Genomic DNA, 24,762 nt, shown 5'->3' with positions numbered 1-24,762 from the left:
GTGGCTCAGTCGTTAAGCATCTGCCTTCGGCTCAGGTCATGATCCCAGGGTCCTGGGATTGAGCCCTGCATCGGGCTCCCTGCTTTGTGGGAAGCCTGCTTCTCCGTCCCCCACTCTGCTTGTGTTCCCTCTCTCACTGTGTCTCTTTCTGTCTTTCTGTCAAAAAATAAAATCTTAAAACAACAAAAAAGATTTATTTGTTTATTTGAGAGAAAGAGAGCTGGGGAGGAGGGGGGCAGAGGAAGAGGGGAAGGGAGAGAATCTCAAACAGACTCCCCACTGAGTGTGGAGCCCACTGGAGGGCTTGATCTCAAGACACTGAGGTCATGACCTGAGCCAAAATCAGGAGTAGGCCCCTGAACTGATTGAGCCACCCAGGTGCCCTGCCCCCAAATGTTTTTAAACTACTTGGCACATAGGAAATTTTCAGAGAATGATTTATTTGTCTGTTATAGGGAAACTTCCCAAATATCTTCCTCATTTTTTATTACAGAGCCAGCTTACTAGTTGAGGGACAGAGAATAGATGAGGGTAGTGAATCCAGTCAGAGGCCAGAGGGGAAATAACTATTTCCTTCCTTTTGGGAGCTGGTCCCCGCTAACTCTAGGCCTGGATCTTTTAGCCCTGAAGAGGAGGACTGTAGATGGGAATATGGAGCTTTTCTTCCACTAGAGTCTCCCTGTTGCCTTACTTGCTTGGCTCAGGAACTGTGGAAGCTAGCCCCTGCTCTAGTTTTCAGTCAGCAGTTTGTCTGTTCTTACACTCTGGCAGTGCTCTCTTCTCATCTCCCATTCCCCAATTCTTAGTTCCCTGATTTGGTCTCTGGCTGCTCACAGGCACTCTGAGGTATTCTCCATACCCTACCTCTCCAAGTGCTTCCTGGTCTCAAGTTGTCTCCTTCTTCCCTTCCAACTCCCTCACAGTACCAGAACTTACTCTTCAGGATAGAGACATTGTTTATTGTTTTATTTATTTATTTTAAAGATTTTATTTATTTATTTGACAGAGAGAGGGAGCACAAGCAGGGGGAGCGATAGGCAGAGGGAGATGGAGAAGGAGACTCCCCACTGAGCAGGGAGCCCAACTCAGGGCTCAGTCCCAGGACCCTGGGATCATGACCTGAGCTGAAGGCAGATGCTTAACCAACTGAGCCACCCAGGTGCTCCCAAATGTCTTTTTTTTTTTTTTTTTAATTTATTTATTTTTAAGTAATCTCTACACCCAACATGTGGCTCGAACTCACGACCCAAGAGTCCCAGGCTCTACCAACTAAGCCAGCTAGGTGCTCCTCAAAATTTCTTAGTTGTCCAAAATATCTTTTTTTTTTTTTAAGATTTTATTTATTTATTTGAGAGAGAGAGTGAGAGAGAGAGAGAAGGAAAACAGGGAGGAGCAGAGGGAGAGGGAGAAGCAGACTCCCCACTGACCATGGAGGTCTACATGGGTCTCAGTCCTGGGACTTCAGGATCATGACCTGAGCTGAAGGCAGATGCTTAACTGACTGAATCACCCAGGCGTCCCTGTCCAAAAATACTGTATTGCTTTTTTTATTTTCAAACCGAGATCCAATCAAGATTTGTGGTTTTGGGGCACCTTGGTGGCTCAGTTGTTAAGCATCTGCCTTCGGCTCAAGTCATGATCCAGGGTTCTGGGATCGAGCCCCACATCGGGCTCCCTGCTCTGCGGGAAGCCTGTTTCTCCCTCTCCCACTCCCCCTGCTTGTGTTCCCTCTCTCGCTGTGTCTCTCTCTATCAAATAAATAAATCTTTAAAAAAAAAAAAGATTTGTGGTTTTACTTGGTTTGTATATTTCTTCAATCCCTCTTAATTTAAAACAGCCCTTTCATTTTTTTGTTGTTTGCTTTAAATGATACATTAAGTTTTTGAAGAGATCGGATATGTCTGGATTTGTCTGATTGCTTCTTCATGTTGTCATATAAAATATTCCTCTGAATTCTGGTAAACTGGAAGTTAGGTGTAAAAGCTTGACTCACATTAGGCTAAATATTTTGGGAAGAATACTTCATAGGCAATGATTATATAATATTCAGTTGACAGAATGCTGTCATAATTTGATTTATGGTGTTATAAATTAACCATTATTATTGAACATTGAGTTTGTGTCCAGGTTTTTGCTACTCTAAAAAATGCTTTGATGATAATTTTTATTTAAGGTTTTAAAAATTCTAAAGTTCATTTTTTTAAATCTTATTTTTATTTATTTATCTATCTATCTATTTATTTATTTATTCATGAGAGACAGAGAGAGAGAGAGAGAGGCAGAGGGAGAGGCAGGCTCCCAAGGAGCAGGGAGCCTGATGCGGGACTCGATCCCAGGACCCTGGGATCATGACCTGAGCCGAAGGCAGACGCTTAACCATCTGAGCCACCCAGGCGCCCTAAAGTTCATTTCTTCAGACAAGATGACCAAATGTGAAATTACTGGTTAAATACAGAATAGAATACATTTATGGATGGCTCTTGGTAGGCTCAACTAATTTCAGTTAGTGATTTGGCATGAAACTACCAAAAAAATTTTGATTTGCTTCCGATGTATTTATTTTCCCTTTCTTAGGGGCTGAAAGAAGTGACACTTCTTGGTCAGAATGTTAATAGTTTTCGGGACAGTTCTGAAGTCCAGTTCAACAATGCAGTGTCTACTAACCTGAGCCGTGGCTTTTCTACCAACTATAAACCCAAGCATGGGGGTCTTCGTTTTGCTCACCTTCTGGATCAGGTCTCCAGAGTAGATCCTGAAATGAGGATCCGTTTCACCTCTCCCCACCCCAAAGACTTTCCTGATGAGGTGAGTATCAACAGTGAACTGTGCCAGGCTGTTACCAGTATCCTTAAGTATGCCAAAGGCTGGACCCAGTGGGAGGCAGCAGTCCTTGAATCTTGCTCAGGGGATCTTGTGTATTGCTGTATTGCCCTTTAATTCCACCAAAGATTTAAAGTCCACCGAGGTGGGGCAGAGATGGGACTGATATATTTAAAAAAATTTTGTCTTCAAGGGCATCATGGTCAGATTGTCATCTTCATCTGTAAAAAGGGATTAATAATAACCTTCCGCTTTAGGTTGTTGGGAAATAGGTATAATGTATGGAAGGTGCTTATCAAAGTGCTTTAGCAATGCATGGAATGTATAGCCCACATGTGGAACCTTTTGTTTTTGAGTTTTTTTGTTTTGGTGAAATATCTGTCTTTTGGCCCCACCCCTACCTTTTTGCCACTGGATTATATTCTTATTGAGTTGTAAAAGTTCTTTATGTATTCTTGATATAAATCCTTTGTCAGTATATTTTTTCAAATATTTTTTCTTAGTTCTAGTTTCTTCATTTTAAATACTTTATTTTTTAAAGATTGATTTATTTTAGAGTGTGCAAGTGAGGGGCAGGGGGAATAGAGGGAGAGGGAGAGAGAGACTCTCAAGCAGACTCCCTGATGAGTGTAGGACTTGACTCCAGGACCCTGAGATCATGGCCTGAGCCAAAATCAAGAGTTGGGCACTTAACTGACTGAGCCACCCAGGTGCCCCTTAAGGATTTTATTTTTAAGTAATCTCCACACCCAGTGTGGGGCTTCAACACAACCCTGAGATCCATAGTTGCATGCTCCACCAATTGGGCCAGCCAGGTTCCACCTAGTTCCAGTTTCTTGATGGTGTCTTTTATTTTTTATTTTTATTTATTTATTTATTTATTTATTTTAAGATTTTATTTATTTATTTGACAGAGAGACACAGCGAGAGCAGGAACACAAGCAGGGGGAGTGGGAGAGGGAGAAGCAGGCTTCCTGCGGAGCAAGGAGCCTGATGTGGGGCTCGATCCCAGGACCCTGGGATCATGACCTGAGCCGAAGGCAGCCGCTTAACTGACGGAGCCACCCAGGCGCCCTATTTTTATTTATTTTTTATTATTATTTTTTAAACTTTTATTTATTTATTTATTCATGAGAGACAGAGAGAGAGAGAGAGGCAGAGGGAGAAGCAGGCTCCCAAGGAGCAGGGAGCCCGATGCGGGACTCGATCCCAGGACCTTGGGATCATGACCTGAGCCGAAGGCAGACGCTTAACCATCTGAGCCACCCAGGCGCCCTTATTTTTTAATTTTTATTAAGATTTTATTTATTTGAGAGAGAGAGAGCGAGAGAGAGGGAGAAGCAGGACTCCTGCTGAGCAGGGAGTTGGACATGGGGCTTGATCCCAGGACCTCAGGATCATGACCTGAGCCGAAGGCAGATGCTTAACTGACTGAGCCACCCAGGCAACCCTTGATGGTGTCTTTTATTTATTTATAAAGATTTTATTTATTTATTTGAGAGAGTGCATGAGGGGGGGAGGGTCAGAAGGAGAAGCAGACTCCCTGCCGAGCAGGGAGCCTGATGTGGGACTCGATTCCGGGACTCCAGGATCATGACCTGAGCCGAAGGCAGTCGCTTAACCAACTGAGCCACCCAGGTGCCCCATGATGGTGTCTTTTAGAGTGGCTAATTAGTTTGGAAGTTAGATGAAACAAATAACCATTTTTCCTTTTTTGTCTGTGTCAGCCTATGCCTTGAATTTGAACTCTGCTTGCTTTTTTCACTTTTTGAAAGCAGAGATGCCATCAGGGAAATGAAATGTCTGGGACAGATAACATGGCTTGAGTAAAAATAAAGGATTTGGGTAATCAGCCTGTTAATTACTTGAAAATTCACCTTGGTAGAGAAACAGTGGGGGTGGTATTTCTTTCTGCAGGATTCTTTGGTGAGACTTTGATGACCTTTAATGTGTTCTATCTAATCAGGTTCTACAGCTGATTCATGAGAGAGACAACATCTGTAAACAGATCCACCTACCAGCCCAGAGTGGAAGCAGCCGTGTATTGGAGGCTATGCGGAGAGGGTCAGACTTGCTTGGGGAGGGGGCATCATGCACCTTTCCATGTTTTCTTAAGGACCACACAGTGTCTAAGAACCTAGTATAGTGTGTGGCACATAGGAGCTGCTCAATAAATTTGTTACATGAGTAAACTCATGGACACGATAACTTGCTTCTGTTTACTCCAGAAGTGTAGACTAAAAGGACTGAATCACTCATGTCATTTGTTTAACATTTCTTTTTAAGATTTATTTATTTTAGAGAGAGAGAGAGAGAGAGGGCATGCGTGGAGGGGGCAGAGAGTCTTAAGCAGACTCTGCACTGAGTGCAGAGCCCGATGTGGGGCTTGATCTCATGACCCTGAGATCACGACCTGAGCCAAAACCAAGTCAGATGCTCAACTGACTAAGCCACCCAGGCCCCCAGCATGTTTTTTTATTAAGCACCTACTGTGTGGCACACTCTTTTTGAAATTGGAATTCTGTAGCTTTTAACATTAAAGCTTTTTAAGTCTTGGAATTTAAACATACCTCTGTGTGTTCACTTACTTTGGGAGTTATATGTCTTGCAGAGGTAAGACTGAAAGGGTAAAGTGACAAATGGAAAGCTGTATGGAACAAGTGCCTTGCCTTGTTTTCCACATCGGCAATTTTAGAGATCCTTCTAAGTGTTTAATCTGTCCTCACTTATGAAATAAAAAGGCTATTTACTTATTTTTTTTAAGATTTATTTATTTGAGAGAGAGAGCACGAATGGGAGGGGCAGAGGGAGAGGGAGAGAGAATCTCAAGCAGACTCCTTGAGCGTGGAGCCTGACCCGGGGCTCGATCTTATGACACAGATCAGGACCTGAGCTGTCTGTCGCTTAACCTACTGTGCCACTCAGGTGCCCCCTACTTATTTTTTAAAAAGGCTATTTAAAATAATATATGTTCTTGAACTAAAGTTTCATGGACTGTAGATTAGGTTACACTACAGGATTTGGATCAAAAGGGCTCTTTTGGGTACTTTAACCTACTTTTGTACTGTCCTATATGGATGAGATGTGGTTATATGTGGTAATTCATAGTGTTATCTTTTTGTAGCATTCATTTAAAGAAGATTGGTTCATCTAAGCCTTTTTGTTCTTTATTGCAGGTATTCAAGGGAAGCTTATGTGGAGTTAATTCATCGTATCAGAGAATCTATCCCAGGTATGTTTAAGAAATACTCTGTTGAGCACATCACTCTTACCAGTGATCACATCGTTTTTGTCAGATACAGGCAACGCCTATGATACTACCTTATGACACCCTTTATGCTTCTTTTGCTTCTCTTCATTTTTCTCTTTCTCTCATTTTACTCCTTTTTGGTTTTTTAATGTCATGGTCTTGCTAGATATACACAAAGATATGGATCAGCTTGTGACCTCAGGATGAAAGAGATTTGTTTTCTATAGTCTTTGTGTTTCTGCACGTATGGGACAGACCTTGTTCTTTTTTACTAGCTGGCAAAGTTAGTTTGGTCTAAATTAGTTCTGATTTGGGGGCAATTGATATCTTTAAAAATGTGTACTTAGAGGTAATTCCTTTCCTATTAACTCTTACTCCTTTTTCTCTTTTTTCTCTTCCTCCTAATAAAATTACTTTGTAGTCTTTTAATTTAGATTTGGTTGACAATGTCTACATTTGTTTCCAAATTTCTAATTATTGTAACTTGCATTATGCATAAATAGTTTCATTTTGGATTGGCAGGGTAGTGTGGAAGTTTTCTGGGCTTCAGTTTCCTCATTTATAAAATAGATTTAATAAAGGGTGCTTGGCTGGCTCAGTCAGTAGAGCATGGGACTCTTGATCTCAGGATCGTGAGTTCAGGCCCCATGTGTGGCATAGAGTTTACTTTAAAAAAAAATACATATGTATATATAAAATAGAGTTGGTAGTACCTCACTGGATTGTTGGGATAATTACATAGATTAAATTAAATAGATAGGAAAGCATAGCACTTAGTATTTAGTGACCAATAGTTATTGTTCCTATAGTCTTAAACATTATGTGAAATTGGCTTCAAAAGTATGTTTTTTAAAGATTTTATTTAAAAAATTTTATAAAAGATTTATTTATTTATTTAAGGGGGGGTTGTGCATGCATGCGAGGGGAGGAACCAGAGGGAGAGAAGCAGACTGTGCTGAGCATGGAGCCCCACACGAGGCTCGACCTTATGATCCTGAGATCATGACCTAAGCCGCAACCAAGAGTTGGGCACTTAACCAACTGAGCCACTCAGGCACCCCAAAGTATGAGAACATTCTGGATAAGCAAGCCTATCCCATCTTCCTCTGTAATAACTATTCTGTTTCACTTGCACATAAGCTGAACAGCTCCAGGAAAGGTTTACAATTGCTACTCTGCCCTCTGTAGCCCACAAGTGCCAAAGGCCTCTCTTGAAGGTAAGCAGCAGTGACATGTTGTCCTTTGTCATGCGTTGCAGGGGTGAGCCTCAGCAGCGATTTCATTGCTGGCTTTTGTGGTGAGACAGAGGATGATCACCTCCAGACAGTGTCTTTGCTTCGGGAAGTTCAGTACAACATGGGCTTTCTTTTTGCTTACAGTATGAGACAGGTAAGCCCTGGGATGGAGGAAAAGCTACTTCTGTGCTGACACTGACAGAATTCCTGACTGGTTTCTGGTTGTAGACAACTGGCAAGAAAAGAAAGTGGCAGCAGGGCGGTCCTTGAGAAGCCATGAGGATCTTACCACTCATTTCTTTATTTTTATTTTAATCAGCCTGTCTACTATTTTATACAGTTCATTGATTTGAGATGAAAATGGATTGCTTGTGACAATATTTATTTTCATTAAAATATTTTAAGTTATGTTTAGATCGTTTAGAATTTGAATGTGGAGGTAGGGATACTACTCTCCTTATAAGAAAGCTAAAATCATGCAGGACTTTTTTGACCTAAGCTGTGAATTGTTTCACGGATGCACCTTGTCCTCCTAGCTATCCTGAGCTATTTTATTTTATTTTTAAGATTTTATTTATTTATTTGACAGAGAGATAGCGAGAGCAGGAACACAAGCAGGGGGAGTGGGAGAGGTTCCTGCCGGGCAGGGTGCCTGATGTGGGACTCGATCCCAGGACCCTGGGATCATGACTTGAGCCGAAGGCAGACACTTAACAACTGAGCCACCCAGGCGCCCCTAAGCTATTTTAGTTTTCATTTTTTTAGGCCAACTGAATCTACTGATAGCCACTATGGAGTTTCTCCTGTACACAGATTCCCAGGAAAATAAAGCAGAAGGAGATGAGGAAGGAAAGGGAGAGTAATGTGTATTTCCTGCAGAGAGGGGATAGTTCTGGTCTGCTGCTATTTTCTCGATGGTAGGGATGAATTTGCACAGGTCATTTCTCATCTCTCCAGTCACCTCAGTGGGGGCCTTACTTGTATTTGGGCCGGAGGCTGAAGAGGCTGTGTGGCCAGGACGCTCAGGAAAGCTGATTGATGAATGAAGGATCCCAAGACCTTAGACACCACTGTCACTCAGCTGCTGTCAACGAATTCATGTCTTTTAAAGCCCACTGCCTAGTGTAGGCAGTGTAAGTGGGCCATTGTGTATGTTTATGTCTGTTACAGAATTATTTCAGAGATGAAGCTTCAGAATAGACAAATCTGCTTTTCCATGGACATCACAAATATGCAAGAGAAATTCTTTATAATGCTAGATTGGGAAATGGGTTTACAGTGTGTGGTGGCAGCATCATGGACATTGAATAAGAGTGTTCACTTAGGGATCTAATTTCTTGGTTAGAATTAAGGTTATAGAGACTTAAATAGTCTAGTGGATGAGAACAAGCATTCAAATTCTACCATTCTTACTAACTATGTGATCTTGAGAAAGGTCCTTGGTCTCTCCACCTTTGAAGTGAGAATGGTGCTTGGTAATGGTAAACACAATAGAGACAAGTTTTTGTTAATAAGACAAAATAGAGTAAACCCATTCACCATTTGGTTGTTCTCTCAAAGGCCGATTGGAATGACTACACTTTGGTATATAGGTTTTCCTGTTATTCCATACTTATATCTAGCTCAGTGGTTCTTCAACTGTGTTATAAGCTTGTATACAGAAAACTTAAAAAAAAATGTGTTGGGTGCCTGGGTGGCTCAATCGGTTGGGCATCTACCTTTGGCTCAGATCATGATCCTGGGGTCCTGGGATTGAGTCCTGTATCTGGCTCCCTGCTCAGTGGGGAGTCTGCTTCTCCCTCTGCCCCTCCCCCTGCTCGTGCTCGCTCTTCCTTTTTCTCTCACACACAAAAAAATAAAATCTTTAAAAAAATGTGTTTAGGGCGCCTGGGTGGCTCAGTTGGTTAAACGACTGCCTTCAGCTCAGGTCATGATCCTGGAGTCCCGGCATCGAGTCCCACATCGGGCTTCCTGCTCAGCAGGGAGTCTGCTTCTCCCTCTGACCCTCTTCCCTCTCGTGCTCTCTATCTCTCATTCTCTCTCTCTCTCAAATAAATAAATAAAATCTTTAAAAAAAAAAAAATAAAAAAAAAAAATAAAAAAATGTGTTTATATACACACAACATGTACATGTATGCACCCTAGCCATAGATTTGAACAATTTAAAAGGCTTTTTAAGGATAAATTTTCTTTAAAAAATTTTTTTTGGACTGGGTAATATGAGCTCATTATATAAAATTCAGAAGTTCAAAATAGTATGCAATGAGAAGTACTTATTTTTTCTTCTTCCCAGGTTGCCTGGTTTCTCAGTTCCTTCCTTGAAGGTAATTGCTCTTAGGAATTTCTTCTGTAAACTTCCAGTGATATTTCATGTATTTATAAACCTATTTTTATTTATTCTTTTTATACCAAAGTTGTTGTACATGTTGATCTATATCTTATTTCTGTTAAGAGTATGTTTTGGAGAGCAATCATATCAGTACATATGGAGTTATCACATTCTTTTTTCACTGGTGTAATATTCTGTTGTATAGATAAAGCATAACTTGGTTTACTGATAACCTACTGATAAACACTTAGGCTGCTTTGCATTTTGTGTCTTATAAACAGTGCTCCTAATGAGTTATTTAGTGTATGTTACATTTGTATAAAGGTTACATTTGTATCCTATAAATATATCAAGAACAGTTTTGAGTCTGATTTTCATGTGCTAAATTTAGAATTTAACCCTTCTAAAGATGTGACTTGACTGCATAGTTACCTCTTTCTTTTAAAATGCTCCTAGAGCTAGAGAACCCTTCTGACATGGCTTGGGTTCCTGTACGTATGTCTGTAACTTGGAGGTGGAATGAACCTGGTTCCCCCTCTGTACCTTAAGAATGGATTCTATGGGGTGGGGGCACCCGGGTGTCTTAGGCAGTTAAGCATCCAACTCTTGATTTCGGCTCAGGTCATGATCTCAGGATCCTGGGATCCAGCCCCTTGTCAGGCTCCTTGCTCAGAGGGGAGTCTGCTTAAGGATTCTCTATCCCTGTCTTCCTCTGCCCATTCCCTAACTTGCACGCGGCACATACGTACTCTCTCTCCCCTCTCTCTAAAATAAATAAATCTTTTTTTTTTTTAAAGATTTTATTTATTTGACAGAACACAAGCAGGGGGAGCAGCAGAGGGAGAGGGAGAAGCAGCCCTGACCTGGGGCTCAGTCCTAGGACCCTGGGATCATGACCCAAACTGAAGGCAGACACCTGACTGACTGAGCCACCCGGGTGCCCCTAAAAAAAATAAATCTAGCTTTTACGTCTGGACTTGGGAGGCCCTACGTTGGTGGTAGGTCAAAAGATTATTTGAAAATGGGCAGTCTCCGACCTTGTCTGAGATTTGAGTGGTGTACTGTGCCCAGGTGGCGCTGTGTGCAAACCAGATTAATGAAAGGCAGGGTTCTAGTACTGAAAACCTTCGACTGCCGTTCTGTGAAAATGCTTAGTTTTCCAAAATATTGGTCCCCTGCGGGAGCAGTGGCTCTCACTGGTGTAATGGAACTGTTACCTGGAGATGTTGAGATGGCAAAGGGAAATTCCAAAACACGTGAGAGAATACTTGCTTGGAAATTACTTGGTTGGAACCTGACAATCTTACCCAGCATCCTGGAGGTTGAAGAAGAATAATGGAGCTATAAATGTCACTGATGAGCAACCTTGCAAATGAGAGATCGCTGTCTGCCCACGGAAAGAATTTGCAGTAACCTTCCTAAGGGCTAATGCTATGAGATTTGCTTGTATGAAAAACAAGGAAAAGCTCTTCACTTTACTGACATGGGAAGAAAACCTACAAATCAAGACAATATACTGGTTTTTTATTTTTGTAAGCAGATTATGAAGCAGCCTCAAATCTAATGTATCCATAAGAATTAAGCCATTTGCTTTTACTTTTTGTCATACTGCCCTAGTTACAACCTGTTAAATAGATTACTTTGTAGATCTAGCTCTGTTTTACAGGAATGCATAGAAAACTATGTTTTTTATGGAGAAGTCTTTGTTTTCAGTTAACCAGACTTGTAATCAGATTATTCTGAATGCTTCACATTTGGTCACCTGTTTGAATTTAAAATGCGTGATTAAAATTAAAGCTGAGTGAAAATTTACAAAAAAAAAAAAATCCAAAAGGGGAGAAGGGGGTTCTATGAGTCTTTGGTGACCTCTGTCTCTCTCTTTTTTTTTTTTTTTTTTTAATAGAAGACTCGGGCATATCACAGACTGAAAGATGATGTCCCAGAAGAGGTAAAATTAAGGCGTCTGGAGGAACTTATTACTGTCTTTCGAGAAGAAGCAACAAAAGCCAACATGGCCTCTGTGGGTTGTACCCAGCTAGTGCTGGTGGAGGGGGTAAGGTTATATGTATATATGTTTTTTGTTTGTTTTTTGGAACACACTATGTCTCCCTTTTATTTAGATCATCTTTGATTTATCAGAGTTTTTGTGTTAAGGATCTTATATGTATTTTGTTAGATTTACACTAGTATCTTTTTTTTTAAGCTGTTGTAGTTGCTATTGTATGTTTTAGTCAGGTGTTTCATGTGTTCACTATATAGTACAGAAATAATTAAATTTTTTCTGTTTATCTTTTACTCTGTGACCTTGCTGAAATCAGTAGTTCTAGGAGTTTTTTTGGCATTTTCCTTGGGATTTTCTGCATAGGTAATCATGTCATTATGTTTTTTCTTCCTTCCCAATGTTCCAAGCTTCCTTCTTTTATCTTTTCCTTTCTTTTTAGAGAACTTCCTTTAGACACTCTGGCAGTAGATTCTCTTCCTTCATCTTAGAATGTCTGGATTTCTCCTTCATTGCTGAAAGATATTTTTGTACTTAGCAGCAGAAGGATTAGGGAGAAGTATGTCTGCTCCATCTTTCTGGAAGCAGTATGTATGTTTTTAGAATTAATTTTACTGTCTGCAGTCCTTTTCAATTTTTATTATTTTTCAATTTTTCTGAAGATTTTATTTTTTAAAGTAATCTCCACATCCAATGTGGAGCTCACCCACAACCCTGAGATCAAGAGTTGCATGCTCTACCAACTGAGCCAGCCAGGCGTTCCTTCAATTCTTTTTAAAATCACATTTTCTTAGAAATGTACTGCATTTTAGGAAGTTTGGGGTTCCTATAGGCTTCTGTGGTCAAGCCTGGGAACCTAGCTATTAGAGCACTAAACAGATGGAATAAGGGGTGAGTTTGGGAGCCTGAAGCTATGTGTTGCAGCCATTGGAGAGGAGGGGAGAGATGGGGCCCTTTCTGTGACTCCTCCTAAATCCTGGATTGAGAAAGGAGAGTCCTGTTCCATGCCTTAGGATATGGTAGCATCAGAGCCACTAATTGCCTGGTATTTGTGTTTGTTAGGACTCTTTGGTGAGTAACAATGAGAAATTTCTTCACACCATTCAGCCTAAGCCAGAAGGAATTCTTTTTTGTACTTCAGGGCTATCTTGTGGAGCCCAGGGGCAGGAAGCACTGTGCCTAGTCTGGGAAACCCTTTAAGGCTCGTACTTCTTGTCTCCTTAGACCAGCTTTTCCAGCTGCTTCATCTTTGTTGCAGAGCACAGCAGCCCTGTAGTTCCTGTGTTTACATATTATAGTTCTAGCTATTCACAGACCAAAACCGTGTCTCTCAGCCCCAGCTCCAGTTTCCAGGACCGGTACATGATCAGCTCATCTGGGTTAGGGGATCTTCCTATGTTCTAGACTGGCAGTTGGCTGATGGATGGTGATGCTCAGCTAGTGTGATATCCCAAAAGGTGTTTGCCTCATTAAATGCTTTTTTTTTTTAAAGATTTTATTTATTTGAGAGAGAGAATGAGAGAGAGAGAGAGAGAGAGCACATGAGAGGGGGGAGGGTCAGAGGGAGAAGCAGACTCCCAGCTGAGCAGGGAGCCCGATGCGGGACTCGATCCCGGGACTCCAGGATCATGACCTGAGCCGAAGGCAGTTGCTTAACCAACTGAGCCACCCAGGCGCCCTCATTAAATGCTTTGTAATTTAGGGTATCAGCTGTGATTCTGGAGATCTGTACATGTACATGTCTATTAGCGTCTACATTTTATCCAGTAAGAGTTAGGTATTATTTTTATTTTTTTTAAAGATTTTATTTATTTATTTGACAGAGAGAGACAGTGAGAGTAGGAACACAAGCAGGGGGAGTGCAGGGGGAGTGGGAGAGGGAGAAGCAGGCTTCCTGGTGAGCAGGGACCCCGATGTGGGACTCGATCCCAGGACCCTGGGATCATGACCTGAGCCGAAGGCAGACGCTTAACGACTGAGCCACCCAGGCGCCCAAGAGTTAGGTATTATTGTATTCCCAGCTTTCCTCACAGAGTCAGGCACAGAATAGTGTACGTGTCTTTTGAATGAATGAATAAATACTCAAAGTTTACTAATCTGTGTCCCTGATTTCACCAGCCTTACAGAGAACCTATGGTAATTAAATAAACCAAAAAAAGATTCTTTCTTACGCATATAACATAAGCCAATACTCACTTGGGGCTAGAGAATAAATGTATTTTTCAGGGCTAGCCGTTGGGAGTCTTTACTTTCTTTTAGAGGAGACTTTCTTTCCTTTAGTCCTGGCCAGTTTAAAACTTGAGGTTGCTATATCCAGAGTGGCAGAGAAGATGATTATAACTCACGTATACTGATCATTTACTGTCTGCCAGGAACTGTGCACTTTTTTTTTTCTTAAGGAACTGTGCACTTCTGGTCATTGGCACATTGAGTCCCACCACAGTTTTTGGAGGTAGTGCTATTATTAGCACTTTTATTGAGATGAAACAGAGATTCAGAGGAAGTAGAATAACTTCCCGAAGGCCATTCAGCTAGTGTGGCAGAGCCAGAATTTGACTCAGGTCTATCTCATTCTAGAGCCTCTAAACAATATTCCTTCCCTACGCCCCCCCTTTTTTTAATTATGGGGAATTAAAAAAAATACATAGATATAGAGAGAGCAGTATCATGAATGCCCGTGTACCCATTAACAAACTTCAACAGCTGTCAGTACAGTGTTAATCATGGCTAATTTTGTTTTCATCTTTACTGCCCCCATTGGATTGTTTTGAAGCAAGTACCTTATACATCATATTATACATATTATACTTAACACATCATAGTATTTTGTCAGTAAACATTTCAGTATATATATTTTTTTAAAAGAATAAGGACTCTAGGGCGCCTGGGTGGCTCAGTTGGTTAAGCCGCTGCCTTCGGCTCAGGTCATGATCCCAGGGTCCTGGGATCGAGCCCCACATCGGGTTCCCTGCTCATGCAGGAAGCCTGCTTCTCCCTCTGCCTGCCGCTCCCCCTGCTTGTGGTCTCTCCCTCTATCTCTGTGTGTCAAATAAATAAATAAAATCTTAAAAAAAAAATTAAAAAAAAAAAGAATAAGGACTCTATTTGTATTTTTTAAAAGATTTTATTTATTTATTTGAAAGAGAGAACACAAGCAGGGGGAGCAGCAGGCAGAGGGAGAGGGAGAGGCAGGCTCCCTGCTGAGCAAGGAGCCCGATGTGGGACTCGATCCCAGGACCCATGACCTGAGCTGAAGGCAGCTGCTTAACCGACTGAGCCATCCAGGACTCTTTTTTTTAAAAAAAGATGTATTTATTTATTTTAGAGAGGAGACAGAGGGGCAGAGGGGGAGAGAGAGAGAGACTTAAGCAGACCCCGAGCTCAGCACAGAGCCTGACGCAGGGCTTGATTTCATAACCCTGAGATCAGGCCCTGAGCCAAAACCCAGATTTGGACACTTAACTGACTGCGCCACCCAGGTGCCCTAAGATAAGGACTCTTTTAAGAAAAAAACCCAACATAATGCTATTATCATATCTGAAATAATTGACAATTGTTTGTTAATGTTATCAAATATTTAATCTGTTCTAATTTCTCTGTCTCATAAGTATTCTTTTATGGTTGGTTTGTTCAAATCATGGAACCTGAACACTATCTTTTTAAAAATTTATTTTAAGACAATCATAAACTTACAGAAGAGTTGCAACACAGTACCAAGAACTTGTTTTCTTTGACTCATTTGAGAGTTAGTTGCTGACCTGATGCCCTCAACCCCTTCAAATACTGTAGTATATATCTCATATAAACATGGACATTCTCCTCCATAGCACTACCATTAAAATCAGGAAATTAACCTTGTTAGATTTCTGTAATCCAATCCTCCAACCCCATTTAAGTTTCTCCACTTGTCTCAGAACTTCCTTTATAGGAAAAAGATTCAGGTCAGTGTCATATGTTGCATTAATTGTCATGTCTGTCTGGTCTCCTTCAGTCTAGAATAATTCCTCAGTCTTTCTTTGACTTTCATAATCTTGACACTTGATGATTATAGGCCTGTTATTTCATAGAACGTTCCTTAATTTGAGTTTGTCTGACGAGTTTCCTCATGATAAGATTCAGGTTATGTATTTTTAGGCAGGCATATTAGAGAAATGATATTGTGTCCTTCTTAATTGTATCTTTTAGGGTGGCATATAGTTGTGATTGTTTCATTATTGGTGATATTAATTTTGAACATTTCATTAAGGTGGTGTCAGCTAGGCTTGTTGACTGAAAAGTTATTCTTTTTCTTTTTGTAACTATAACTAGTAAGTGTTTTGTAAGGAGAAGGTGGGGAATCTTTTAAAATCTTACCTGACTGCTGTTTCCCTAAAGTAGTATTAGTTTAAGAACTAAAATGCCTTTTGTCTCTGGCTGCTTTTTAAAGATATTTGCTTTATCACTGTTTTTAGAAATTTGATGTGTCTTGGCATGGCTTTCTTTGTGTTTATCCCTTGTGTTTTCTTTGGGATGTGTAGAGGCTTCTTAGTTTGGGGCTTTATAATTTTCATCAAATTTGGAAAGTTTTCATCAATTATTCTTCAGATATTTTTCCTGCACTCCTCCTGCTTCCTGCCACCCACTCCTTCTGTTTCTGTTCTTTTTCCGTGACTCCAGTTACTTAGATATCCAACCACTTGATGATGTTCTATAGGTCATTGAAACTGTTCGTTTTTTTCTGCCTTTTATATCTCTGTGCTTCATTTTGGATAGTTTCTTTTGCTCAGTCTTCAGGTTCACTATTTTTTCCTTTGGCAGTGTATAATCTGCTACTACCTATTGAATTTTTAATCTTTTATATTATGTTTCCATCTGTATAGATTACATTTGGTTTTTAATACCTTCTCTTCTGTATTCTTATTTTCCTTTGAAACTTAGTTTCCTTTGAATTTAATTATAAAAACTGGTTTATTATTTTTGTGATAATTCCATCATTGCTATTATTTCTTGGTCTGTTTCTGTTGATTGACTTTTCTCCTGATTCTGGGTCACATTTTTCTGCTTCTGGGCATATCTAGTGATTTTTGATGGGATATTGACATTGTGATGTTCATTTTTGAGGTCTGGATTTTGTGTTGAAGTTTGTTCTGATAGGCAGTTATGTTATTTGCTGTTCAGTTTAATCCTTTCAAGGCTCATTTTTAAGCTTTGTTAGAAAAGTTAAAAAAAAAAAGCGTTTTTATCCCAGGGATAGTTTAGTGTCATCACTAAAGTGTGGCTTTTTTGGAGTCACTACTGCATGTTCCAAGGAATCAGTGAGGACTGTCCAGTGGTAGGTCTGATGATTCCCAGCCCTGCATGAGCTCTGGGAGCCCATCTGCTGACAGTTCCCAGGCTACTTTCTTTGCCTGACTTGATGGAGTTTCACTCTATACAAGCAGGTGTTAGTGTTTAGCAAGGACTCAGAGGATCCCTATGCATATTTCTGCAGCTCTTTTTCTGCTTTACTCCCTCTTCTCTAAAACTTGCTCTACAGTTTCTAGCTACTGTAGGCTCCCTGAACTCTGATTTCTTTTTCCTAAATCCAGAGAGAACCACCGTGCTGCCTCGAGAATCTTCCTCCCTGCTTTGCATGCTCTGATCTGATAACAAGCCTTCTGGCAGAATGCAGGGGTCATTGGAGGGCTCATCTCATTTGTTTCCCTTCTCCTGGGTTCACAGTCTTGTACAGTCTGTAGTTCAGTATCTGAAAATAGTGATTTCATATATTTTGTCCAGTTTCCTGGTTTAGGCCAGAGGATAAATTTGGTTCTTGTCACTTCATAATGGCTGGAAGAGAAAAACTTATATATTCTAGAAGTTAATTCCATTACACTGGTTTTATTATTCTCCTGACCCTATCTTCTGTATGTTGTGATGGAGACTCTGGCTTCATGTCTGCCTGTTCATTAGGGTTACAAGTAACCCAGGCCAGACAACCCCAGAACATTCCTGAGTGATTACTATGAGACCGGATATAGTGAAAGTCATTTTGCCAAGTGCATCACCCATATGTCCTTGCCTTCAGGACTGTTGGAGGTCCATTCCTGAGGAACGTAATTCTGTAATCAAAGACTGATTGAGTCATTTATTAACATATAGTCAATAAAACTTTATTGAGTTTCTATAGTGTGCCATGCATTGTCCTTGTTGGTGAAGCAGCAGTAAACACGTAATCTTCAGTGATTCCTTGATTAAGGAATGCTCTATAAGTAAGACCCTTAGGGATCTGAGACAGAGAAGGCATAATTTTTGCCCTCCCAGAACTGATGACTGTGACAGATTCATAACTCTCTGTTTTTTTCTGCAGCACAGTAAACGCTCTGCTACTGATCTGTGTGGCCGGAATGATGGAAACCTTAAAGTGATCTTCCCTGATGTAGAAATGGAGGACGTTAATAACTCTGAGGTCAAGGTCAGAGCTCAGCCTGGGGACTATGTGCTGGTGAAGGTAAGGTGTCCTTTTGGGCTTTTGGCTTGCATCGTGTAATGGATGTTGGGTTGGGTAATTTGGGGGGAATGAAATTTCTTCCAGGAGAAATTCTTTAAATAAAAATCTCTTCTCAGCCTGAACAATGAGAGGGCACCTTGAACTGAATTTTGAACTGCTCCTAACTAATGCCTTCTTGTTTTTCTTTGCCTTTCTTCTGTCTTAGAAGGGTTCCTTTTGGGAATTTGGTGAGATTGGAGTATACGGTAGCATACAGTTGCCTGTTGCAGAGAGGCTAGGAAGTGTAAGTGATTCTGAGTGAGTTGATCATCTCTCTGTCAGAGATGAGCATGCCCTTTGAGGTCTCTGATGCCCTAGGTATCTCTCACTTCTCCTGGACTAGGAGTTCCGGATGAATGGCTATGGGGTTTCCCCTTCCTTCTTTTCCCCCCATTCTTCCCTCCTTCATGTACTTTCTTCCTACCTCTCTTTCTTATCCCACTATACAGGTCTGTTACTGCCATCTTTTCTTCTGGTCCACTTTAGCCCAGGACCATAGCCTGACAGGACACGTACTGATGAGGTAGGCAGGAACAAAGCTGCTTCTCCCACACTGAGCTCTGAAAAATCTGCAGAAGAGAGAGGTGGAGAGAGGGTGCTTCTTTTTTCGGCTGATGCTGATCAGTATTATATCCTTTGCCCTGTTCCCTCATGCCTCACCCTCTACTTTCTGTCCTTGCTCTTATTGTCGTATGTGTCTTGTCAGGGGGGCCATGGTCCATGGCTTGCAGCTGTAGAAGACATGGAACTTCTGTGGATTGGCCTGAAAATTTTACCGCCACTTAGATGTTCTGTTCTGTCCATCTGACAAAAACTTAAAACACAGTCAGTTTGCTGGTTGGGGACTTTATGTGATCCTACTTCCTTCTGGCTTTGTTTCAACCGGGCTTTGTCTTACTTTAAGAATTTATTAAGTGGAATAATTCCTACTAGCAGCAATGTGATTGATTTGGAAATAATTCCTCATAGGCTTCTCCATTTGTCCTTTTTTTGGGGACACTGTCTTGTTTGCTTATTTCTCTATCTTTTGAATGTTCGCTTTTTTTGGTTTTTGGTTGCTTTCCCACCCCTCCTACTTTCTTTTCACTTCAGGTAAGGGTTACTTGAAAAAGGGGATGAGATTGGTGTGCTGAGTTGTATTGTTAGTATGATATTCTTCTATGTAATGGAAAAATTCCATCTGTCAAGAAAGGTAGAAAGGTGATGCTATATTACTTGCTACTCCTTTTTTGTTCCCAAGTGACATAAACCCCACAGGTAGATTTAGTGGAAGGATCAAAATGAAGAAGGAGCTGTAGAACTGGGGTTCTTTTGGCTCTCTCTGTTGTTCCTCTTTGCTGTTCTCATTTCTCTTCACATAGAGTTTCTGGGCTGCACTAGAACCACTCTGTCATATATTTCAATTTTTTTTTTAAGTAATCTCTACACCCAACATGGGGCTTGAACCTACAACCCTGAGGTCAAGAGTTGCATGCTCTACTGACTGAGCCAGCCAGGTGCCCCAAATTTCACTTTCTTTTCTCCCTTTTTTGTCTGGTGCTTATTTGGCTAAACCCCAACCCTGGTGAAAGTGGTTATCTTCTTCTGCATCTACACCCTAGCAGATGAACATCAATAGGGAAGAGCATGCAGGGAGTGCGTGGGTGGCTCAGTCGTTAAGCGTCTGCCTTCGGCTCAGGTCATGATCTCAGGGTCCTGGGATCGAGCCCCACATCGGGCTCCCTGCTCGGCGGGAAGCCTGCTTCTCCCTCTCCCATTCCCCCCGCTTGTGTTCCTTCTCTCTGTCAAAATAAATAAATAAAATCTTTAAAAAAAAATGGAAAAGCATGCAGATAATCTGTATTACATAGATTAGGTCAGGTGATGGTGATTGAAAACTCAGAATACAGTGGCTTAAATTTGGTAGTTCTCTTTTACATAAAAATCTAGATATGGAAGGTCCAGAACTGGTGATTTTGATGGTTTCATGATCATCAGGGGTCCAGGCTCCTATTTTCTGATCTGCTGCTGTGTGGTTTCCATCCTTAAAGTTACTCCATGATCCTAGATGATTGCTCCAGCCACCATGTCCATATTCTAACTAGCAAGAAGGAGGCAGAGAGGGAAAGGGCATGCTCTCTTCCTTTCAGGGCAGTTTATAGGAATTCCACGCACAATTTATAACATATTATACCAGGCTGCAAAGAAGTGGGAAGATCTTCATTCTGAATGATCAGATGCCCACTATAATTGGGAGTTCTGTTAGGAAGAAGAGAAGTGTTGGGAGACAAGTAACAGTCTCCGCCACATGAACCCAGCTGCATTCAGTTCACATTTATAACCATAAAACTCACATGAGCACTCAGCATGGCCCTGAAATCCTGATCCTACTCTATTTCCCTAGTAAATTGACTTTCCTACTCTTTCTCCTTAAATCTTTACTCACCTATCCAAAGCCTAGTCTCAGCTGATGTCTTTGCCTCATATTTCATGGAGAAAAGCAATACAATCAGATGAGACCTCATTGTCTCATTATTATTTCCACTAGCTCACATCCCTACGCATATGTGCTGTCTGCTCACATGGGACTGTATAGGAAACATCTTCATGTTCTGTTACACTGTCCCTTATGTTTTCCTTTCCATCCCTTCTGGTCAAGAGATTTGCATTTATATCCTTTCTCTCTTGCATCTTAAACTTAATATGGCCAAAATAGAATGAATTCTTCATTTCAGTTTTCTTCCTTTCAAACCCTCCCCATCTCAGTAAATGGCACACTCAGTTGCTCAAGCCAAAAATTTAGAATTCATCCTAGGTACTCACTTTCCTGTATTCTATCAGCAATCCATCTGTTTTAGCTCACTTATGGAATGTGTCTTGAATGTGCCTGTTTCTTTCTATCTCCAAGCTACCATCATTTCTTGGTTGGGAGATTTCAGCAGTCTTCTTACTGTATTTTTTGCTTCTGTATTTTAAAGATGAATTATTTTATTGAAGCGTATCATAAATATAGAAAATTGCCCATATTATAAGTATACAACTTGATGAATTATCATAAAGTGACCCTGCCACCTGGATTAAGAAATAGAATATTTTTGGGGGTGGGGGGATGGGTTGGCCTGGTGATGGGTATTAAGGAGGGCACGTTCTGCGTGGAGCACTGGATGTTATGCAGAAACAGTGAATCATGGAACACTATGTCAAAAACTAATAATGTAATGTATGGTGATTAACATAACAATAAATTTTTTAAATATTAAAAAAAAGAAATAGAATATTTTCAAAACTTCAGACTTTCATGTTCCTACTAGTTATTCTTCTTCTCTACATCCTAATTTCTTCTTCTTTTTTTTTTTGAGAGAGCGCCTAGAGAGATTGTGGGAAGGGCAGAGGGAGAGGGAGAGAGAGAATGCCAAGCAGGCTCAGCGTTCAGCATTGAGCCCAAAGTGGGGCTCGATCCCTCAACCCATTTTGAGTCAAAATCAAAAGTTGGACGCTCAACCAACTAAGCCACCCAGGTGCTCCTGCATCCTAATTTCTAATGCCATTGTTTAGTTTTGTCTATTTTTGTGATAAAATTGAATCTTACAACATGTATTTTTGGTGCTTGTCTTCTTTTACTCAGTCTTATGTTATGCAGTCATCAGTGATTATATTTATCCATGTTATATGAATATACTACAATATATTGTACTATTGCTGGCCATTTTGGTTTTTTCTATTTTGGAGCTGTTACGCTGGGATTGCTATGACTATTCCTGTACATATGTTTTAGTGCACATATGTATTCATTTCTGTTGGGTAAATGGCTTAGAATTGCTGGGTCATAGAGTGTATATACAGAACTAGCCAAAGTAATTGTATCATATCGCCCTCCCACCAGCAGTGCATGAGAATTCCAAAAGCTTCCGATTCTCCACTTCCATTCTTGCCCTCCTCTAGTCTGTCTGCCCCACAGTAGTCGCTGTGGTCTTTCTAAATCAGATCACTGACTCCTCTGCTTAAGCCCTCCAGTGGTTTCTCATTGGAGCCAGCATGAAATGCACAGTGTCTGAGGCCTTATATGATCTGTCCCAGCTACCTTTCCAACCTCATGTCCCCTCTACTTTTCTTACGCTCTCTCCTCCAGTCTTGGTGGCCTCTTTTTTGCCCTCAGACCTAGTTCTAGTGTCAAGGACTTTGCACGTGTTGTGTTTTTGGGAGGCTCTTGATTTTTATGTGATGCCATCTTTTTAACCTTCAGTTTCTCTCTGCAATGTCACCTCCTTGAGATGCCTTCTTTTTAGGGAAGCTAAAGCAGCTTCCCTTTATCACATCAGCCCATTTTATCTTTGTAACACTTTTCAGTGCCTGAAGTCATCTTTGTTTACATATTTTTGCCTGTCTTCTCCTGAAAGCTCCTTTGGGGTCACATGCTTTCAGATCTCAATTAGAGAGAAAAGAGAGCTTTTCTCACCAAATTTTGGCCATAAATATCCTAAGGAAGGAGGTGACTGGTAAGCCTAGATCACAGCGTACCCCTGGGATTAGGAGGGCAGGGTCTGTGATGGGCAGCTCACACCAGAAACTCATGGTTAGTGCTGGAGAAGAGCCATCTCTCAAGAGAAAGGGGGGGAAATGGTAGTTTGGGACTAAACTATTTTAGATTTCTTAAACTATACATATTACCATTGTATCAGATGTCTCTTCTTCCTAGGATGGGGGGCACATGGGAACCATGTAGTCTCTGCTAGCCTGTCACCACCTCCGTTCGCTCCCTGTTGGTGGCCTCTCCTCTGGAGGCTCCACATTTTTTTTTTTTTTTTTAAAGATTTTATTTATTTATTTGAGAGAGAGAGAATGAGAGAGAGAGAGCACATCAGAGGGGATAGGGTCAGAGGGAGAAGCAGACTCCCTGCCGAGCAGGGAGCCCGATGCGGACTCGATCCTGGGACTCCAGGATCATGACCTGAGCCGAAGGCAGTCGCTTAACCAACTGAGCCACCCAGGCACCCCTGGAGGCTCCACATTAAGTGCAGTCCTGGTTACCTCACTTTCTTCTGACTGGTTTTCTTTCAGATCACGTCTACCAGCTCTCAGACACTTAAAGGACATGTTCTCTGCAGGACCACCCTGAAGGACTCCTCAGCATATTGCTGACCTGGGTGGATGGCCTTAGAGTTGACATGGGCTGTCCTTGCCCAGAAGAAGGGAGCTATGACTGGTCACTAATGAAAGAGGTAACGAAGCTCTGGAGACAAACTGCAAGTGTTGAAGCAGCTTTATGTCAAATGGAAAATGTATCTCTTTCCTGTTATGTGAACAGCTTATACAGTCATTAAATTTACCAAAAGTAAAATGGTCCCTTTGTCTCTCTACTTTTACTTCATTTTTGCCTTGGTTAGTGTTTCTGGGATTTTCCCTACAGTCTGTATTAAGTGTTTTACAACCCAGTTTTTGCTGTGGACACTGCTAACTTGTCTGATTTTCAACTCTGGACCCTACGAGTTAGAGACTAAAGGAGGGGAAGGTGGAGAGAACCATTTGCTTGGGAAAACTGCCCTACATTTTCTAATATTTTGGTTTAATGACATTGACTTAGCTGCCTGTCTCCTTACTTTATTCTCATATTTTACCTGAGGATTTCCCTCCTGGGCCTCTTTTTTTAGCCTGTCAGGTCATTCATTGCCCTTAGGTCTGACCGCACTTGGAGGTTTTTTTTTTTTTTCCCCCTACCCTCATTTTATGTTTTTATTTGTTTTTGTTTTTATTTTATGATTTTATTTTAATTCCAGTTAGTTAACGGTTATTATAGTTGTATATAACTAATATATTAGTTTTAGGTGTACAATATAGTGAATCAATACTTCCATACATCACCCTGTGCTCATCATAACAAGTACACTCCTTAATCCCCATCACCTGTTTCAGCCATTCCCCCCGCCCCCGACTCCTCCCTGCTGGTAACCATAAATTCTCTATAATTAAGAGTCTATTTCTTGGGGCGCCTGGGTGGCTCAGTCATTAAGTGTCTGCCTTCGGCTCAGGTCATGGTCCCAGGGTCCTGGGATCGGGCCCCGCATCGGGCTCCCTGCTCCATGGGAAGCCTGCTTCTCCCTCTCCCACTCCCCCTGCTTGTGTTCCCTCTCGCTGTGTCTGTCTCTGTCAAATAAATAAATAAAATCTTTAAAAAAATAAAGAAACGGGTCCTGACTTAAAAAAAAAGAGTCTATTTCTTTTTTTTTTTAAGATCTTATTTATTTGTCAGAGAGATTGAGACAGAGGCAGGCAGAGGAAGAAGATTGAGACAAGAAGCGGGCTTCTTGGAGCCCTGGGATTACAACCCGAGCTGAAGGCAGACGCTCAACCGACTGAGTCACCCAGGTGTCCCAAGTCTGTTTCTTGCTATGCCTCTCTCTCTCTCATTTTTCCCCTTTGCTTGTTTTGTTTCTTAAATTCCACATAGGAGTGAAATCATGGTATTTGTCTTTTTCTGACAGGCTTATTTCACTTAGTTTAGCTTTATGTATTTATTTTTTTTGAAGATTTTATTTATTTATTTGAGAGAGAGAGCCAGCCAAAGAGGGAACACAAGCAGGGGGAGTGGGAGAGGGAGAAGCAGGCTTCCAGCGGAGCAGGGAGTCCGATGCGGGGTTCGATCCC

General features: G+C 41.2%; 1 protein-coding gene across 4 annotated transcripts in view; it reads left to right on the top strand.

Annotated features, from left to right (window-relative positions):
• Positions 1-23,461, top strand: part of CDK5RAP1 (CDK5RAP1 mitochondrial tRNA methylthiotransferase) — a 38,460-nt gene extending 14,999 nt beyond the window's left edge. For 2 of the 4 annotated variants that reach the window (XM_028118871.1, XM_028118872.1), the window contains 7 exons: positions 2,575-2,805; positions 4,787-4,884; positions 5,997-6,052; positions 7,329-7,459; positions 11,538-11,687; positions 17,962-18,102; positions 23,179-23,461. In XM_028118871.1, coding sequence (XP_027974672.1) covers positions 2,575-2,805; positions 4,787-4,884; positions 5,997-6,052; positions 7,329-7,459; positions 11,538-11,687; positions 17,962-18,102; positions 23,179-23,259 — 888 coding nt within the window. In that variant the 3' untranslated portion in view covers positions 23,260-23,461. Of the gene's footprint in view, positions 1-2,574; positions 2,806-4,786; positions 4,885-5,996; positions 6,053-7,210; positions 7,288-7,328; positions 7,460-9,598; positions 9,630-11,537; positions 11,688-17,961; positions 18,103-23,178 lie in introns of those variants that run through there. The other 2 variants (XM_088026750.1, XM_088026751.1) reach the window with 2 other exon arrangements.
• The last annotated feature ends 1,301 nt before the right edge of the window (positions 23,462-24,762 follow it).

Source organism: Eumetopias jubatus, unplaced genomic scaffold (genome assembly GCF_037043125.1).
Source record: "Eumetopias jubatus isolate StellerSeaLion01/CBP00866 unplaced genomic scaffold, mEumJub1_p1.0 scaffold_9, whole genome shotgun sequence".
Taxonomy (NCBI): domain Eukaryota; kingdom Metazoa; phylum Chordata; class Mammalia; order Carnivora; family Otariidae; genus Eumetopias; species Eumetopias jubatus.
Note: the sequence above shows the minus strand (reverse complement) of the source record. Positions and strands in the feature narration are given on the sequence as shown.